The 20601-nt window shown below is 49.7% G+C and overlaps 3 protein-coding genes across 3 annotated transcripts in view; all 3 read right to left on the bottom strand.

Moving 5' to 3' along the window:
- On the bottom strand, positions 1–2195 carry LOC135809907 (beta-1,4-galactosyltransferase 1-like). Its single transcript, XM_065323352.1, has one exon. The coding sequence runs from the start codon at positions 2057–2059 to the stop codon at positions 968–970; it is 1092 nt and encodes a 363-aa protein (XP_065179424.1). The 5' UTR covers positions 2060–2195; the 3' UTR covers positions 1–967.
- A 1374-nt stretch (positions 2196–3569) lies between these two features.
- On the bottom strand, positions 3570–6295 carry LOC135810554 (uncharacterized). Its single transcript, XM_065324046.1, has 2 exons — positions 4759–6295; positions 3570–4660 (listed from the first exon to the last, which is right to left on the bottom strand). Exons 1-2 carry the CDS (start codon positions 6293–6295, stop codon positions 3570–3572), a joined length of 2628 nt encoding a protein of 875 aa, XP_065180118.1.
- Positions 6296–10659: 4364 nt separating this feature from the next.
- The window catches only part of LOC135809903 (DDB1- and CUL4-associated factor 1-like), a 42933-nt gene continuing 32991 nt past the window's right edge, over positions 10660–20601 (bottom strand). The window contains exons 29-41 of the mRNA XM_065323348.1: positions 20437–20601; positions 19591–19674; positions 18965–19027; positions 18386–18477; positions 17787–17871; positions 16451–16506; positions 15470–15656; positions 14953–15046; positions 14460–14549; positions 13693–13766; positions 12427–12522; positions 11667–12180; positions 10660–11369 (exon numbers count right to left, since the gene is read on the bottom strand). The exon at positions 20437–20601 is cut by the window's right edge and continues 43 nt beyond it. Of these exons, the coding sequence (XP_065179420.1) occupies positions 11314–11369; positions 11667–12180; positions 12427–12522; positions 13693–13766; positions 14460–14549; positions 14953–15046; positions 15470–15656; positions 16451–16506; positions 17787–17871; positions 18386–18477; positions 18965–19027; positions 19591–19674; positions 20437–20601 (1656 nt within the window). The 3' untranslated portion in view covers positions 10660–11313. The remainder of the gene's footprint in view (positions 11370–11666; positions 12181–12426; positions 12523–13692; positions 13767–14459; positions 14550–14952; positions 15047–15469; positions 15657–16450; positions 16507–17786; positions 17872–18385; positions 18478–18964; positions 19028–19590; positions 19675–20436) is intronic.

Genomic DNA, 20601 nt, shown 5'->3' with positions numbered 1-20601 from the left:
TCAAGAGCTGAAAACCATCTGTTTCCAAGAAATGCAACAGAAGAAATGCCTTGTCAATATCCAGGTGAAGAAAGAAATAGTTTTACAGTAAGAAAACCTATCAGATATATGAGCAAAGCCAGGGGCAAAAACCGGAGAAGTCTCCGAAGAAAAGAGCTTTAATTTAACTATTAGTATTAGTTGTGAGCAAAGCCAGTGGGCATAACAACACCGAGAAAAAGAAGACAAACAGGTGACACAAATGAGTAGATATACTTGTATGTACAGGGACAAAAAGAAACCTACAACGGAGTCCAGCAGGTAAAGTACACGTATCAACAAAAAGCTTCATGATTCATGCAGGCATACACACACGGCATTGCCGGTGACTTGAAAAAGCAGTACCTACACGTACACTGCGCATTGGCTAAGTGCATCAACGTCAGCAGTCAGTGCACCGCGCCATGAACAGCGTGACCAGAACAGTACACAGGGATTACACAGAGTCGGTGAAAACACACGCACACACACACACACACACACACACACGCACGCACGCACACATGCAGGGCATAGAGTCGAATCAAATTATATATAACATAATGGAAAGTTTCATAAAAATCACCTCAAGGATAACAGTGGCACTGGCGCACAACTGGGGGCCGTCTGAAATAATTTGCTCGATACAAACGGGGAGGGGGGGGGGGGGGAGGGGGCGGGGGAAGTCATGGTGGCACATCCAGGAAACATTGTAGACTACGTGTCACGGATGAACGGTATAGTAATAAATACGGAGAGGGATAAAAGACATGCTAATACGAACCAACAGCACAACAACGCACACTTTCAGCCTCCCAATAGTGCCATCTTGTCGATACAAGTTGCAACACAGAACCACAGGAAACAATGGGCATTCATTGAGGACAACATGCACGTGCAAGCACACACAGACACACAGACACACACACCACACACACGGACACTCACATCACTGACATGACCAATGCGGTATGGTCTTGTCACGGATCTCGCGCAGAGTGCGCTTCGGCGGCTCTACCATCATAGTGGTGACATTCTGACTGCCTAACCTTATTTTCAGATGCGTGTAGAGCGCGTGCCGATCCTTATTCACCAAATGATACCGAACACTGTTCAAGCCATCGATGAGCATACGCGATCTTGCCATCTTTAGAATCTCAAAGCGGTCCTTGTTCTTTGGCGCTGACTTGTGACCGTGCGATCCAATCGTACGATATCGGCCATAGCTGTTCGGTGGCCGGGAGAATGTCATACCAATAGTTCTCCACCGGCACAGCACGTCATCATCCTCTCCGCCCCAACCCCAGTAAGCATTGGACATACCGTTCATGGCATACACGTGCGAGTCGCCGAACTGCGTCACGCCGCCCAGGAACTGATCGTACAGCAGCTTGTAATCCCACCGGTCCACGTTCGTTGATAGATGCCGTGGCTCGTCGCCGCAGCAGTAACTATTGCGATCATCTGATGGCACATGATCAACATCATGGAATACATAGCATGAGTAGGGCTGGTCGAGCTGGGCTTCCAGGAATCCCACATTAAACAGCTCAGCACGGTTGAATGCAAGATCATCGTCCTGCTCTACAACATATACGCCATAATCCAGGTTCTGTCTCTGCATAAACGGATGGATGTATTTGAGAAAAATGGGAAGATGATCAGGCCTATTCCTATAGGGTATGAGAATGGCTACTCGAGACTTGCGCGTGTTTCCACCACATCCAATTTTTGATCCAACAGGAGGATGCCACAGTCCACCAGGCTGTACACCTGACGGTACGATATGAGGAATTAATTCATCTAACGTTGGGACGGTATCAACGTCAACTTCACGGATCGGTCCTCCATCGATCACGCTATCAGTAGGCAAAACTCCAGCTTGTGATACGGGTGAATCTTCAGCGTTTATAACTGGCTTATACTGAGCTATACTGGCTGGCTCCTGATATACGAAGAGAACAAGATGAATGAGAACTGATACAGCAGTGTATCCTACGCAGAATGCACCAAGGGTCAACGAAGCAAATCGGCCAAACATTGCTCTGGGGAAATATTTTCACCATCAACTCATATGCTCATCTCCATCTCCTCCTGGGACCTTCACCTGTAACTTCTTGCTCGTAAAGTCAAAGTCACCAGGATACTCCTACCCACCTGCACCATGTAGGTCTACCAACAAACAATGTTACTTGAAAAACAAGGAATGATTATTTCAATCAAGGATGGATTTTTGCAGCACGCAGTTGAGTTATCGTAGATCTACGATCGTGAAGAACACCTTGATGATCACTGCATGACGTGTAGATCTACGGTATGTATGCCCGCTGTGGCATCTACGCTGCATGCGCTGAGCTGACATGACTACGACCATGGTCGACTGGCAAGTGACGAGAGACTGGCAAGACTGGCAAGACTCGCCAAGAGAGACCATGCTGCATGCACGGCTCATCAGAACGATGATCGATCGTGACGTAGTTTTCGAGACATTTTTGGAAGCTTTTTTTGTCAATGCGGCGAGATTACGAGTCGTGGTCAAAGAAATCCAACCCACACGGCCACGAATGGAGTCAAGAGACTCAAGACCAGGGATCTAGGGAGTCGTTTATTACTTCCTGTACGTCTCGTACTCGCCACAATTTTATTAGAGGTTCTGGAGATAAATCCAGTCAATCATCATGCTGCTGAAATACTACAATCTGGATCGGAATGGTATAACACGTGGCCGGATTTTGAACAATGTATTGTAAGTCGCTCATCAATCATCATGTATCATTGCCCATTTCGCTAGCAATGGTACATTGCGACGGGAAGTGGGAGTTGTGTGAGGAGCGGAAGCGAGATATAACAGTGTATTGCCTATGACGTCAGTCATTTCCTTCAACCCAGACCGGTCTTCAAAGTGCAAAAAATAAAATCCAGGCCCAACCCAGGATCATCGCCTGTTATTGAAGCGAAACCCTATGATCATTAATTTATGACAAGAGAAAGGGAAGGGCCGGGTGGGACACTGTTATATCTCGCTTCCGCTCCTCACACAACTCCCACTTCCCGTCGCAATGTACCATTGCTAGCGAAATGGGCAATTGCGTATCGGAGCGTCAGCTTCGATATAACAGTGTATTGTTAAAAGCGCTGAACAAACCCCAGCACTATAAATCCAGACCACCAATGAGGAGCAAAGGTGACCATGCGCCACACCGGAGTGAAGCGGGACAATATTATCAGAGCCATGATATATGAAAGCAAATAGCAAGCCATAGCCCAAACACTAAACCGAGGACATAAAGTGGATAATAGCAAACCCGGTAGGGACGGGAGATGCAAAAGAAACCATGCCAAGTATGGAAATAGGCCAAGTCCAACGAGAAGGAAGGCGAAACTGAAAGGCGCACCGAAAGCACGCCGAAGTATAAATAAAGAACAAGACGTGTCAACAAAGCATGTAGTCAACAGACCTGATCACACAATGCAGAGGTCAGAGACGCACACAACGAAAGAAAAAGCCATGCCAGCATGGGCAGCGCCAGGTGCAAAGCCGCAGGACACACTTAAGCGGTAGCAGAGCGCAGAACCGCAGCACTAAAGCAGTCAGCCGGCGGGGTGACATCACGGCAGTAGAAGCGGCGAAATGTAGTAGCACGCTTCCAATCAGCAGCTGCCAAGATAACAGCAGTAGAGACACCGGCACGGGCAGCAGCAGATGTGGCCGCGCCACGGGAAGAATGAGCCGAGAACTGAGCAGTATCAATGCCAGCGAGACCAAGCACCTCCTTCAACCAACGGGCAACGGTGGGAGAAGAGACAGGCTTATGCGGCTTACGAAACGAGAGCAGCAAAGGACCAGAGCCATCTAGCCGCCACACGGCAGATCGACGGCCATACTCAAGCAGATGCTGAACAGGACACAGGGCAGCAACAGAGAACGGGCACACCTGGACCGTCTGCAGAGGCTCACCAACACGCTGGGTCTTCCGAGTACCAAGTAGCGGGAGCCGGACAGAGCCATCGGAGAGCTGGGAAAAGACACTTGAGAGCAGACAAAGCTCGCCACAACGATATGCACCAGAAAGCGCCAGGAGCATAGCAAGGCGCAGAGTAAGCTGCTTGTCACTGAGAACGGACACATCTGGCCATGACCGCAAGAAATCCAACACCAGCTGAACATCCCATGTGAAGGTGTAGCGAGGCGCAGGCGGGCGGAGATTGTACGCACCACGGAGCAGCCGAACCACAGTAGGGTGAGAGCCAACTGATGTGCCGTCGACGGGAGGGAGCATGGTAGAGAGAGCGGACCGGTAGCCAGAAATAGTGCGGAACGCGCGACCGTCCTGGAACTGGTCGGACAAGAACTCGAGAACACGAGTCAGTGCGGGGCGAAGCGGATCGATCGACCGCTGCGCACACCAGCGACTCCACAGTGCCCAAGCGCTGTCATAGTGACGGGAGGTGTTGGTCCGCCAGGAGGCAACGAGGAGGTCGGACACTGCTGCAGAAAACCCTGACATAGAGTAGGAATGCCGGAGATGGGCCACGCGACCAAGCGGAGGCGGGCATTGGCCATCAATGGGTGAGGATTGCCGAGAGGATCCGTCAACAGGGACCTGTCGTGTGGTAGCAACGTCGGCGCCTCCGACACCATCTGGAGCAGCATTGGGAACCACGAGGCCCCGCGCCACAATGGGGTGACCAGGAGCAACCGAGGGACAGCTTGAGTCTGAACCTGCCGTAGGACCTTGCCGATCAGGCAGAAGGGAGGAAACGCATACCCGTCCATCTCCTGCCACGGCTGAGAGAACGCATCCGTCGCCACCGCCTGTGGGTCCGGATGCCATGAAACAAAGTCCGGTAGCTGCGTGTTGATCCGAGTGGCAAAGAGATCCACGTGGCAACCTCCATATCGGGTCTTCAGCAAGGCAAACGCCTGAGGAAGCAGATGCCACTCTGAGGAACTGTGATTGCGAGACCAGAAATCGGCTATGACATTGAGGGCCCCGGGAATGTACTCGGCACGAATGGTGATTTGGCGGGCCAGGCACCAGTGCCACAGGTCCGCGGCTAGCGAATTCAACCGCTGGCTCCGAGTGCCGCCCATGCGGTTCACGTACGCGACAGCACACTGATTGTCCATCTGAAGCAACACAAGACCCTTCTGGACATGACGGGCAAAGCACTGGACAGCAAATGTCCCGGCCAGGAGCTCCAGAGCATTGATGTGGAGCCGAGATTCCGCGGCAGACCAACGACCACCCGTTGTCTGCGTCCCGCAGACTGCGCCCCAACCTCCGCCGCCCCCTTGGGACGAGGCATCCGAGGCAATCGTCAGCACTGGACACTCGACCTTCACGGGACGACCGTTCCAGGAGTCCAGAAAACGAACCCACCAGCGGAGATCCTCCTTGGACGCAGAGTTCAGAATCAGAGCAGACTCCCATGCCAATGCTGCGTGGCGAGCGGAATTCTTCAAATCTTGCAAGCCCCGGAGATGGAGAGGTGCTGGCAACACTCCCGGCCACGCTGACTGCATCATGCCCACCACGCTGGCAACCTCGCGGACAGTTGTGCGATCCGCCTGAAGTAGCTGGCGGCAGGTCCGCAGAAGCTTGTCCCGGGGATCCTGTGAGATCTGGATTGTCATGGTCGTCGAACACACCAGGAAACCCAGAAACGTGATCTCCTGAGAAGGGACCAGGCACGACTTGCTGAAGTTGATTACAAAGCCGAGGCTGCAGAGCAGGTGCACAACCGACGCCGTAGCTTCCCGAGCGGCCAGCAACGAATGCGCCAGGATGAGCAGATCGTCCAAATAGATGATCACTCGGATTCCGAATTGGCGAAGTGTCGCCACCACCGGATGGAGGAGTTGGTGAATGTCCAGGGGGCTGACGACAGGCCGAATGGGAGTGACCGGAACTCGTACAGAACTCCCTGCCAGCTGAAACGAAGGAAACGACGATCGCTGGCCCTCATCGCCACTGTGAGGTACGCATCCTTCAGATCCAGCCGGGTGAGGAAGTCCCCAGGCTGGAGCAAGTCCCGGAGGGTGCCGATGCCCTCCATCTTGAAATGATGATACGGGACATATCCGTTCAGGGCCCGCAAGTCGACCACCGGGCGCAGCTTCCCACCAGCCTTCGGAACCACGAAGATGGAGCTGACCCAACCGGGTGGAGTGTTGCTGGGGAGGGCGTAAATCGCCTCCTTCTGCACCAAGGAACTGACTTCCTCTGACACAGCCGCAGTCTCCGCCGCTGTCAATGGGCGTGGATGAGGCCATGTAGACTGAACTGGAACACTCAGGAGGTCGAGGTGGACCCCACGAACTGACTGTAGGACCCATGGATCGGACGACAGCAGCGTCCACCGTTCGTAAAAATGGCGAAGCCGACCCCCGTGTGGGATGGCCATCTCCTCTGCCGATATCACGAATGGCATCCGCCAGGAGGGCAATGAAGACCCGGCGCGGAGGATCTCGTCGGGCACCACTTCCCGTAGAGCTGACGGGAGGAAGGTCTCTAGGACCGACTGCCCTTCCGGTGGGAGCTGGACTGGCTGGAGGCTCCGCCTCGGGACATCGGAGAGGAGTGAGAGCTGCCGCCGCGATACGGACTGCGGCCTGCGGGGGTGTTGGTGTACGGGCTGCGGTAGGGCTGATACCGGGAGCTGCCGCCGTACTTGCCAGTCCCGGAACGCCGAAAAAACTGACCACCACCCGTTGCGGCTGAGGTACTAGCTGAGTGGGAGCGAGGCTTAGTGCCGCCACGGGCATCACGGTAGCGACGCAACACATCAGCCAGAGCTTTCTGGGAGTCAGCTTTGCCCTGCATTTGGGCCAAAAACTCTGGCCCAAATAGAGCTGTGCCAGCCTGCAAATAAGGGGCATCCGCCATGCCAGTCAAACCCTTATCCAGGTGCTCCAGAAAAGCATGCCGGCGCTGCGAGGACAGCTTATGGTGTGCGTTGCCCAAAAGGCGCAGTGCAACTGGTATCAGCTCCAGCACAGCTTGCGGGTCAAGACCCGAATCAGCATCGAGGGCCCGCTGCGCCTCCATCCACAGTTCGGTTAGCGGGCCCAGGCAGTCCAAAACGCTACTCTGGACTGAGAACAAGTTGGTGTCCACGCCTTTTTTGTACGAGGACGCCAGCCCAGGGAACTCCAACAGCTCCGAATCCATTTTCGGGGTCACAGCTACCTCGGTGTTTGGCCGGGGAAACCTGTCCAGGATCTCCTTCCGGTCCTTGGTCTTCAGACCAACTCTAAATTCCTTCTCCAGGAATTCTGCAATCTCGGGAGTCACCGAAGCATGCTTCGGCTCGTCCACAACCTCGTTCGATGGGACCTGCCCACTCGAAGAGTCTGTAGGGTCAGCTTCACCAGACATGCTGGCTGAAGTGCCCGGAGTCGGTGCCGAACTGTCCGCTGGACCAGTTCGGCGACTCTGCAATGAAGCCTCAAGGGCGCTGAGCCGATCCTCCAGCGGGCCCAACAAACCCTGCACGGCCGAGGAAACGGCAGAAACGAGCGCAGTACTGTCCTCCATCGCTATAGTAAATACTACGGTAAACGGTAACTACTGTAAAACCTGACAAACAAAACGCTGAAAAGCAAACCTATCTAGGGTTGAGCGGAAATAAAAAAGGCGATGATCCTGGGTTGGGCCTGGATTTTATTTTTTGCACTTTGAAGACCGGTCTGGGTTGAAGGAAATGACTGACGTCATAGGCAATACACTGTTATATCGAAGCTGACGCTCCGATACGCAATCTTTTTCAAGACTTGCACAACACATAATAATTATTATTATTGAAAAAGTTAAAAAAATCATTGGAGACACAATTTTAGGAGCCGCCATCATGATTATGTATGGGGTACAGTCAGACCTCGCTTATCCGGTTCTCTTTTATCCGGATCACTCGCCATCCGGAAGAAAAAATCGCTGGTTACTGATCTTCAGCATGTGCCACTGATGCATCCATACTGTATGTGTGTTCGATTTTCCGGTTCCCTCGCCTATCCGGATACTTCTGTTGAAAACGAATGTGTGCGGTTAAGTGAGGTCTGACTGTATTGCTGTATTGGACTATTCAAGCGGTAGTTTGGAAGCGGTGAAAATAGTTTCGCAGTCTATACATGTGCGTACCTTCGCATGCCATGCAAAGCCGTTAACGTTTGATAGAAGGAAGTGTCTGCATGTACCTGATGGCGTGGATTTGCGTCTAGTCGTCGTCTTTGCATGCGAAGGTATAGATTGCGAAACTACATGTACAGTCAAGTTCGCTTATAACGACACTCGGTGGGGCATCAGAAAAGTGTCCTTATTCGCGAAGTCTCATTATATGTATTACAGTAGGATGGGACTTTGCTCTGGGCATGGGAATTCTGTCGTTATTCGCGAATTGTCGTTAGATCCGAAGTCGTTATTAGCGAAGTTGACTGTACTGTACAGTCAGACCTCGCTTATCCGGTCCTCGTTTATCCGGATCCCTCGCCATCCGGAAGAAAAAAGCTGGTTACATATTTACAGCATACGTGATGCATCCAACATAAACGGTGTTCGGTTATCCGGTTCCCTCGCCTATCCGGATATTTTTTTGGAAAACGGATGTGTGCGGTTAAGCGAGGTCTGACTGTATTGGACTATTGCTGATGTATTGGTGAAGAAATCACGTGGGATGTGTAGTGGAAATTTCCCCTTCCAAATTCGGCGGTTTTCTGCTGCATTTGTATGATTCAGCTCCGTACGCACTTTCTTTGCAAGTGCCACAACGAAGAGAACCTCAGTACATCTCCGCGTAGAAATCATCAGGCTGGACCCAAAACAAGCGAAGCCGTAGACTCTAACCCAGACACCCGCCTTCCGTGATTTTCTACATTCCATGCAGAAAGTCACTACTAGTACTAGTACTAGTATTCACAGAACCTCACTAATAGTGACCATGAATATAGTGAATAATTATAGTGAATATAGTGAGGTTCTGCATGGAATGTAGAGAAATCACATAGAAAACAGGTGTCTGGGTTGAGGCTGCATTTACATGGAGAGTCCTAGGCGTGAAACGAAGGCCTCAATTTGCCACACGAACCTTCATATAAATGAACGAAGGTGTCGAAGGATTCTTATACCAGCTCACAGTTCCTCTTGAAGCACACTCTGTGCATGTGCCCTACTAAGTACATGACTGTACGCATATTTGCTGTGCAGTCACCACAATTGGCACGCCCACAGCTTTTTGCACTGCGCAGTTTGCACCCCAAACTGCCCAAGACTACTTCTGCACACCTTGGCCGTGAATAGCCACGCTCAAGCGCAGTCTGTGGCCTATTATGGACTTGCAGTGGCACCTGCTGGGAGCCAAGTAGACACACAACTAGCCGACTGTAAAAACTACAGTACAGTACCTCCTGTACACTGTATACAAGGAAAATCAGTGCATGTTTGTGCAGAAATCGTGTGGTGACCTTCTTTTGAACCTTTGACACCTTCGGAACCGAAACGTGCTGCCCTCGAATCGCTTTCAAACCATTTACACGAGAACGACAAATCGTTTTCAACCGTTTACACGAAAACGGACGATCAGGTGGGGACGCGCTGGCCTGGCGCAAGGTTGGGAAGTAACACGTTAGTTGGAGCTGGCTAGCTCATGAACTCTGTTAGTCTGTCCCCGGAGAAAATCGCGATTCCGCAGCCGCGTTTTTTCCGCGTTTTAAAAGACCGCGTTTTCCGCGATTTTCCTGCTTTTTTTTTGAACTTTTTTGTTGCACTACACGTACACACAGTGCACTGTTCGGTCAGCAACGTCTCATCGTGGCGGCTTTGTACTCAAATATGATGAGTGCTTACACCAGAGACTTGAAACTGATTGATTTCACTACATACTGAAAATTGCCTCATATCAACTGCAAACTTGCCGCATATCAATAGTATTCACCGCATATTTACCGCAAATTATGCCATATTTACCCGCAAATTACACCACAAATTCTGGGATTTTTCCGCGATTTTCCACGGGGACAGGTTAGTGCACATAGTTTGTACACGCGAAATGGTTTCCATGACCGCGTTCTGTTTCTAATTGTTTTCACCGTTTACACGAGAACGAAAACGTTTTGAAAACGTTTCAAAACACTTTGAAGTGCGTTTCCATTTCGTTCCGTTTCGGGTGCATTTTCGTGCATAGTAGTGTAAACGATAGTAGTAAACTCAACGATTTTGTTCCGTTTCGGTCGTACTTCGTTGTCATGTAAACGCAGCCTGAGTCTATGGCTTCACATGTGTAGGGTCCAGATTTCTACGCGTAGATGAGGTTCTCTACCTTGGGGGCATACGCAAATAAACGCGTACGGATCTGCATCATACAAATGCAGCAGAAAACTGCCAAATTTGGAAGGGAAAATTTCCCACTTCACATTCCACGTGAATTCTATACGTGAAAGTAGAGCAGCACAGGTTTCCTCTACATGATGGAAACGCAGCAGCTCTCACACGAACTCTACGCATGCCCCCCCCCCCTCCCCGGCCAAAGCCGTCCTGCAGTCCCGACTCCGCTAAGCCTATTCGCACCAATATCACACACGTGCACCGCATACAGACAGCACGTCAGCAGAGTGATTGCAGCACGCCGTGACAGCTTAGCAACGGGTTGGAACGCCTCTGCTTGTTGAGAGGGTACACTCTGGTCTGGCAAGTAAAAACAAAGAAGAATTGAACAGCATGCTATAACACAAGACGGTCAAGCATCATCACTAGTATAACAAAGAGCAGCAGCAGCAGCTGTACGAATAACAGAAACCCGTAAAAAGAAGAAGAAAAAAGAAATCCGAACACACACACACACACAGCAATCAGTGGACATTGGCCACTTTAAAACTTAAGGGTTCGCTTACTCGCACGCGAAAGCGGTGAGGACATGGTAGGTTTAGGATTTGTTCGCTCTCATGTACAAGCGATAAGGACATGGTGGATACGGCCATAACGTGGCGCACGCACACACACCGCACACACACACACACACACGCACGCACCCCAAGCAATCAGGATACACCACACAATCGCACAATAGTGTCAGACCGATGTGAACCATGCTGGCCAACACGACAGTTGCAGCAAGCTAAAAAGACAAGGTGGATACTTGTGTGTGAAATCGATGGGAGGTACAACAGCTAACCCAAAAGATACCCCTGCCAGCCACGGACGAAACGGGGGAACACACTACACCATTAACGATACTTCCACAGTGCCAGGGCCGAGTGATTCTTCTCATTATCTACAGTCTTCTGGTGACAGCCTGAACAGCTCAGCCTTGGTGCCGTCGACCTCGACGTGGTGCTCTGTTCCTTCGGCCAAAGTGCGCTGGACGCACACGCATGCACGACACACGCACAAACAAAGAAACAGACAAATGTATTTTTTTAATGCTGGTGATGTAGCAAGTGCATTCGCTGCTGCAGCTTTCAGATACCATGACCATCCGGTCTCACAGCAGATATGTTGTACTCCACACAATATCACACACACACACTGGTGTTTCACACAAACAAAATCTTCATCAAGGGAGCAGCAGGCCATGGCTTCAACCCCAAACAAACCAGGGTCAGGACTGTGAAAAGCTACCCCTTGCAGCAGCAGCAGCGGCAGCACCCAGCCTACCTGTTCGTCCACTCCGCAATAACTGTTCAAGAGTCTCCACGTCGTCATTGTCCAAAGCATCCAGCGCAGCACGCATGGCATCACCTCCGTCGAACTCGGAGTCTTCTCCGTCGTCAGAGTCATTATCCACGGCAGCAGCAGCAGTAGCAGTTCTGATACGGGCACGTGCTGCGGAGCTGTTGGCAGCACGAGATCTGTTGCGACGTCCCGTATTGCCGCCGTTCGACGGACCTGATGATGAATCATTGTCATCATCCGATGATGCCGGTTCGGATGTGCCACTATCCGCAGATCCTGGTGAAGAGGCAGCGTCATCATCATCGTCAGCATCATCATCATCATCGTCGTCAGCATCATCATCTTCTTCTTCTTCGCCGCTACCTCTAAAAAACATTGGCATGTCATCTTCGTCATTCCCATCGAGGCCATCCATATCGTCACTCATGTCGCTACTCACATCATCACTGCTGGTCTCATCATCACTATCCACACCACCACCGTCATCACTCTCATCCTGTAACAGAAACACCATACCAAAGCAAACATGCACTTCCATTTCCACATGCTGAAGCGATGATCGCGAAAAAGCTATGTTAGACACAGCAACTTTGGGACACACGCACATACACAGAGATAGACAGACACACAAACACACACACACACACACACACAAACACACACACACACACACACACACACACACACACACCAATGCACACCAATGCATGCACGCCCGAATGATCGTGAACATGTGTTTTACCTCGTCGTCGAGATCATTCATCCAGTTGCTTTGCTGCCCAATCATATACAACCTACAATCGGACCCGCTGTTCATCCAATCCGCATCAGAATAGTTCTGTACGTAAAGAAACAAAGGAGAGAAACGAGCGCACACAGTACGTTCGTGACATCAGTATGTTACCAGTATCATTGGCCACATCCCAGCTCAGCTGACTCACTGAGGAAATAAGAAGTCGTCTTCAACAATACATAGAGTTCATCCATGCAATTTTATATTTGATCGGTGTGTGGTGTTATCCAGCCACACAGTATTTCTGCATCTGCCCACAAGTGATCAGGGAGTGGCAGTGAGTAATACATACAGTACATCAGCTCCCAAGAGTGTGCACCTCTGGATACCCTTTCTATGGGGTCCACCACCGACGAAAACTCACATCATGTGGTGTGGCACACTCTTGGGAGTTAATCTACTCTTGGTAATACTGGGCTGGTCATACTGCAGCTGACCAGGAGTGATCAGGGAGTGGTGGTGGTGGTACTGGTGGTGGTACTGGTGGTGGTGCTGATGATTGTGGGGGTGGTGCTGGTGCTGCTGGCGGCGGCTGCGGCGGCCGTGGTGGTGGTGCTGATGATTGTGGTGGCGGTGTGGTGGGTAATACTGGGCCGGTCAGTATAATATGCCGGTTCGGGCAGTACTAAAGTAACTCTGAGCTCTGCTGACGAGACCTAACAAGGTCGAAACGGCTAGCTGTCCAGAGATTGAGTGCCACAAAGTACCTAGATATCAAGCAAGCAGTCATTTTCAACATCTCTGCCTCTTGAGGACAGATTCATTAAGAGACCAACGTTAGAATCCTGATGAAAGATGGGTTTTATTTCTCCAGAATTCATTAAAAATGGCATTTGCTCATTTCATCATCCAGGATCCAGAAAAGCCCAGGGGGTGTAGACCCCCATACAAATATCACAATAGCATGATTCAACATATCAGGAACTTGCGATGATCATCATCATCAAATCTTTCTTGAACAAAGAGTTCTCACATGACTGCATTCGTGTAGGAAGTGTACACGCCTACACGGTGTGTGGACAGATCAAGTGACCCACCGATGGAGGGATTAATTGGAGCCGGAACCAACATGGGTGCGCCGTATGGCCGTCATGTGATAGACGCGCAACCGACTTACACACAAGAAGTGCATACAGAATTCCTTTCGCGGACTGAAACTGAGTGGCAAAGGCAGCCACAAAGTATGTTGCGTACCGTGTACGTGACCAGACTCACCTCGACAACAGCTAGACAACTATCATCCCAGGAGATGTTGAAATCAAACAGCTGCCGCTTCTTCGGTACAGATGCTACAATGCAGGGGGGGGGGGGGGGTGACGGGAAAGAAAAGCAAACGGGATGAGCAATACGCATAGGGAGAGTACCGGAAAGAAAGAAAAAACAGACGGGATGAGCAATACAACATGCCTGCATACTTGTGCCAGAAGAAAACCAGCAGTACAGCGCACTAACCAGTATTGAGCAAATGGACCCGGGTGTGCATGGACCCGGGTGTGCATGGACCCGGGTGTGCATGTATCCAATGTAGCACATCCAAACACTCATCAACACAATAATACAAATACTTTTAAAAGAGGTATACTGAAGCACGCAGGCACGGGCGCAAATCATCGTACGGTGTATACATGTACTTCGAAGTATTTTAAAACATAACTACTTCGAAGTATTAACCACACACGTCTGCACCAGTGCACACACACATGCAAACACGCGCACACCCACGCACGCACATATGCGCATGCACGCACGTATGTGCGCACGCACATATACGCACATACGCACACACACACACACATATACATATACACACAGGCTCACACTGCTCGGGGGGGGGGGGGGGGTTACAGAGGAAGAACAAGAACGAGCACGGCGACAACGACGACGATCTCCACCACCACCAGCAACAGCAGCAGCAACAACAGTCAGAGCCACAAGGCGAGCACGAAAATGTCAAACAACAAACAAGGCAACAACTCGCGTACCGATTGGCTGGTAAGTGAAGCCATCAACAACTTGCAGCTCGCTGTCCTGGGCTCCAGACATGCTACTTGCAGAGTCATCATACTGCCGAACTGCACACAAGCACACACGCATGGATTCATCATCATCACTCAAAATATGAATAGAACACTCTTCAGATGACAAATGGTGCCAAGACTAAGGTAGCCCCAGACCATCAGGGGCGCCAGCAAATACCAATTGTTCTTACAAGAAGCTGAGATACTGGTGGCCACAGCTGTTGCCACGGGGTTGTGTTGACACACAGCCTACCTTGTACAAATGCATGTCTCATGCAGAAGCCTGTGATATTCTACGGTGACATACTTACAAGCTGCAACGGCTTTAAGATGGCAAGATTTAAATGTGGTCTGAAGTCTGAACTCGGTCTTCAAGCAAGACAAAAACTGTGATCTGAACTTCGCCATTAGTCAGGCCGCCACTACAGATGCGTACACAGTGTGACAAGTGACTAACCTCCGAAGATGACATCACCGGCATGGTTGAATCTCAGGTGACACTTGTCCAGCTGTGGACAGGTAGAGAGAAGGTTGAACGTACGCAAGTCCCACTGCAAGCGTCAACGTCAAGGAGAAATCACTTTCATCCACCAGACATGTCCCCGCTATACTACCGAGAGCAAGGCGCTGTGAATTCTAATAATAAGCATTCCCTTTTCAAATCCCTCGCCTAATGAAAATAAGCAGATTCTTTGGACTAGAAAGTGGATCAGACTGTTCAACGAGCAAATTATCTCAGCCACACATGGCCAGCAACTTGAAGCAATGCGTGTCATCAGTCACAAAAAAAAACCAATGAAACCGACCGCCACTACAAACCACATTGGTATGAAACACAGCAAAAGTCAAGCTGCACAGTAAAACAAGTCCGGTACAAGACCCGGTCCAGTTACCCCCCCCCCCCCCCCCACACACACACACATAAGCCCAAGCCAGCACACACACCCAACATGTCCCAGCAATGGTGAGGATACAATTTCCGAGTTGATGATCACTTCTACACCGGACTTGGGGTGGAAGAGGCCGCATCCGAACGAGTTGAGACTGTCGAACTGGCGGATTGAGCGGACGGAAGGCCCGCGCACATCCCACAGACAGCCACTACTCAGCACTAGGTCGTCGGATGGATGAAACGAGGCAAAGTTGAAGCTAGCATGGCGACTGCACAAAACGTTATCAACAATACACACGAGGACACTTAGTACACTTATTACAGTGATTAGCACACACTACAGCAATACGTTTTCACTGGATTGGTGCACTGCATATCCTACAGTACAAGTACAAGTACAGTGCGGCTCAATGAAATCTGATCATCGCTAGAGTCAAGTGTGCGCAATGTACCCCCTCACATGCTAGTGTTCGCAGTTCTACAGGGCTGCACAGCGCTCATGCGATATGCTTTCATTGAGGCTGAGCTAGGGCTGAAACGATCATTCAATAACTCCTAACGATCAACCAATATCATTAACGATCGATTTATTGGTTTTATCGATTCTTGCTGGCTCTACCCGTGTACCTCGAACACCAGTTTAGGAAGAAATTCCATGATACCTCTGCAATGTTAGAGATTTGTGGCACCGCACTGTTGACATCTGAATCTTGTCATCACCCTCTGGCAACTGCTCTTATCTCCGACCTCTCCCAGAATTGCACCAAAAAGGCAAAGCCTTATCTCCCAATCTCTTTCAAAGCCACACATCAATTGTATTGTGCTTGAAAGTACATGATTGTACTCGTATTCACTATCGGATGGAGTGCAAGGGCTAGAAAGCTGTCACTGATATGCATGCATAAAAAAATCGTTAGCACTCGTTTTGAACACTAACGATTATCGATTGCACTCTTAACGATCGATATGCGAGTTATCGGTATAATTGTTTCAGCCCTTTTGACAATTAGTCAGCTTGTGGTGCTACTACTACTACTGCTCTTGTTCCTTGTCACCTACTTACCCGTCTGCTGAGTCCGCCAGCTCGTATATGATCGCACCTGTTTCCGTATCGTGTACCTGGGCAGAAGGAGATGAACTCAGGCCAATGAGTGACAAATATAACACATTACACTGTGTGCATGCATACAAGCGAACATACACTATGTACACGGTACTGGGAAAGTCCCTCTCAAGAGTGACCAGCCTGGAAAAATAAGAACATATCTAGCCTGATGCTAAGGCCTAAATACAAAAACGTATACATGGTCAGGGTTCTAGCCAGGTCAAAATAGTAGGGGGTGGGCAGGGGAAACAGACTTCAAACAGTTACCATAATTCCGCGCATATAAGCCCATGGGCTTATATGTGAAATAATGCAGTTTGGGGATAAAATATCCAGTAGAACATGTTCGTTTTCTAGCCCATGGGCCAATATTCGAATTGTGAAGGTTCACGAAAAAGTACAAGTTCGTGGTCATAGTGGGTCTACCATACTCTACTGGTAAACTGCACTGACCTGCTGTACCATGGTAGGAAGAGTCCATATTGTGAAAAATTCTACTTGACACGCGAGTTGCATTTGTGTCTGTTTATTAGCCCATGGGCTTATAAACGGAGGTGGGCTTATATCCGGATATAGGCCCATGGGCTTATATGCGCGGAATTACGGTACCCCGTAACCCATTTTCCAAAATGGTCCTGGCCATACAAAATACAACGTATGGGAGTGAATCCCAGGCAAGTGTGCCTTATGACACCTCTGTTAGTGACTATCGACTGCATTTTTGTTGAATTGCCTGATAAAACAAAGAAATCGACAAATGAGTGTGTGTGGATGGGGAGGGAGAGGGGGGACATTTTCACAGGGGTCACTAAATCAGAGTAGGGGGAGGGGAGGGGGGGGGGGAGCCCCCCCCCCCCCTACTCTCCTTTGGCTAGAACTCTGATTGTACTCCACTCAGAATACAGCATAATGAGGCAATTAGCAAACAGCCTATTTTGCGGTGGAGAATGAAGGTTACATACAGTCTTGGAACCCAGTACTCGGTATAAGTGGTGTCTGCACTGGAAAATGATGAACAGATACTTGCAACGACTACCAGGCCATATTCCAGGTAACATGCGACAAGTAACCGTACATGATAGCACTCGCACATCCCTGCATACTATGAGTACAGCATGAGTACAGTCAAACTGGCGAAGAGCGACCCTCGATCATGCATGAGAGGAGGGTCAAGTTTACATACAGTTCTAGTATCTTGTTTATATAAAAAAAAGTTACAATTGTTAGCGTTGGACAAATAACGGATAACATGTAAACACTGTTGGTCCTCTTTTTTTTTTTAAGTTTTACATACCTTTGCGCTATCTGGATATGTCGCAATGAAGCGATCTTCAGACCGGTTAGCAAATTCCGCTGTGATGACGTTCTCGAACGACTGCCTGTAATCATTCCAAACCAAATGCATACATTGTACTAAGCAGCGGTGACTCTCGAGTTTCGACTCATGCAGATTTTATTTATTCCTGGAGCGTGCAACCTGGCTTTATTCCGGAGAGAATTCTGTTGCTCTGCTTCAGTTTTCAGTACTTGTACAATGCACCCCCCCCCCCCTCCCCCCCCTCTCTCTGTCTCTGTCTCTGTCTCTGTCTCTGTCCCTGTCTGTCTTTGTCTGCCTGCCTGTCTGCCTGTCGGTCTGTCTGTCTGTCTGCGTCTCTCTCTCTCTCTCTCTCTCTCTCTCTCTCTCTCTCTCTCTCTCTCTCTCTCTCTCTCTCTCTCTCTCTCTCTCCGTCTCTCTCTCTCTCTCTCTCTCTCTCTCCGTCTCTCCGTCTCTCCGTCTCTCTCTCTCTCTCTCTCTCTCTCTCTCTCTCGCACACACATACACACACACTCTCTCTCTCTCTCGCACACACATACACACACACTCTCTCTCTCTCCACTCCTCTCTCCACTTACTTGAAAGTGATTGTCTTTGGCGGGTCCAGTGACCATAAGATGGTTTGACCTGGTCCACTTGTGGAGGCCGAAGACAGCAACAAGCGCCCAGACTGTGCACGGCATGAAAGAGAAGACGAACACGGGAATATAAATCAAATTATACACACAATAGTGTGACAATAGTAATTATATCTCAACCTGCAGACAATTACATACAGACAGTGTTACGGAGATCCATACGTGCATATGAATAGGGTAAGCATGAGAATAAAAAAGTGGATGTGAACTTTAATGTGAAATTTGTGATGTTCACCTTACTTTCGTAATCCTCTCTTGCGTCTACGGACAACCTCATGAATAACAACCATGGGAAAAACAACAGCTTGCGAATAACAATCACTCGCACAATTTCGCGAATTGTTACATTTCTCTCAAGCCCAGTCGAGGGTCGATATTCGCAAAGTTGACAGCACATTCTCCACCGCAGGTTGCATCACTTTATAGTGTACCCTCTCAATTCTGTCGAAGGAACGCAAAAAAGCAACTCTATCCATGCAATTCATTCCTTTGTTTCTGGACAAACTTAGCAACACGTACCTTTGAAGGGACGAGGTTGGTGATATGAGACTGATGATGATGACACCCAAATGATTCATCGATCTGTTACAGCACAGGCCAACATATATGCCCACCACCACACATGTAGGAATGCACATACACATTCACACACGCACACAAGCAGAGTCCCACACCGGTTACCAGTCACCTGAAGGTCGTCCAGGGCATGAAACTATGAGTTGTAACTATATTTTTCCTCTCTCCCTACTGTGCATAGACACACACATATGCCCACATACGCACACAGGCACGCACACACACTCACACGCACACACACACACACACACACACACACACACACACACACACACACACACACACACACACACACACGCACGCACGCACACACACACACACACACACACACACATACACACATACACACATACACACTCACACACGTGCACACAAGCTCGCACACCCACATACACCTGGACCATTGACCTTTGACGCCCATCGCGATGCTAAATCAGAAGCCACAGCAACTTGTGCTGGAATTGCATTCAGTACACTCAGTGCAAAACAATCATACATGCACAACCCAGGAGTCAAGATGCAGCAATTGAGAACAGTTCATGCAGCTTTGCATGGAAAACCACTCTCACCGTAGCTGTCTGGCGATCTTTGGGTACGACGCAAAGGCAGATTTCTCCAGAGTTGCAGCCAAGTAGAAGGTGTTCATCATCCGGCTGCGAAAACGAAAAGAAAAACAAAAATGAACAGCAGACCAACGGGGCAATACTAGAGAGACAAGAATAGTGAGGACGGCAGTGGAAGTGTAACAAGTGTCGATGGTGATCAACACACCAGAATAACAACAAATTCGACCCATTCTGATAGAGCCCATTCCTCCATGCGACTAACATGTCAAGTAATTAGTTGTCCTGGTTCTACAGTGGAAGTATGAATCACCAATCTCAGCCACACACAGTCTCCGCCACACACACTCTCAGACACATACAGTCTCAGCTACATACAGAGCAAGGTGTGTCCTTGGCGACCACCGCAACAACACACCACTTGTCTGTAGCGTCTAATCAACTCAGGTCCCAAACAGCAACTCAGCGCACAGGTCCTCGCTGCCAACCATCCATGGGATCAATCTATCACAGGTGAAGCCTGGTGTCAGCCATCGCTGCCAACCACCCATGGGATCAACCTATCGCGGTCTTAGACTTTGAACCATTGCACATTCAACAAATTACATGCCACAGGAAGGCCATATAGACCAGATTTCTATACACTATTCTCGTTCGCATCTTTCCCTAAAACCGATAAATAGACCAGGTGGTGGCTGAAACCAGCAGACTGCACAATCAAATTCCACCCGTATATAAAAGACCTAGACCAACATCTCAGGATCTGCCTAGAAAAGCCACTGTCTCACAAAAAGCGGTTTTCTGTGCTCCGACCCTGAAAAGAAATAGAGGATGTACCGTGCTGGCACTCACCATGAACGCTACGGCCGAGTAAAACGTGTCCAGGGACTGTGGACAAGCGGCGGCAGGCCGGTACCTGCTGTAGATGAACTGCCGGTTGTACGCAGAGCTGCCGAGGCCGATGCCGCAGCCTCCTCCCGTCAGCTGACGACGCTGCAAGCGCTGCGCTATGCTGAC

This window comes from Sycon ciliatum, chromosome 2 (genome assembly GCF_964019385.1).
Source record: "Sycon ciliatum chromosome 2, ocSycCili1.1, whole genome shotgun sequence".
Classification (NCBI taxonomy): domain Eukaryota; kingdom Metazoa; phylum Porifera; class Calcarea; order Leucosolenida; family Sycettidae; genus Sycon; species Sycon ciliatum.
The sequence above is the reverse complement of the archived record's forward strand: the minus strand, read 5'-3'. Positions and strand labels throughout refer to the sequence as shown.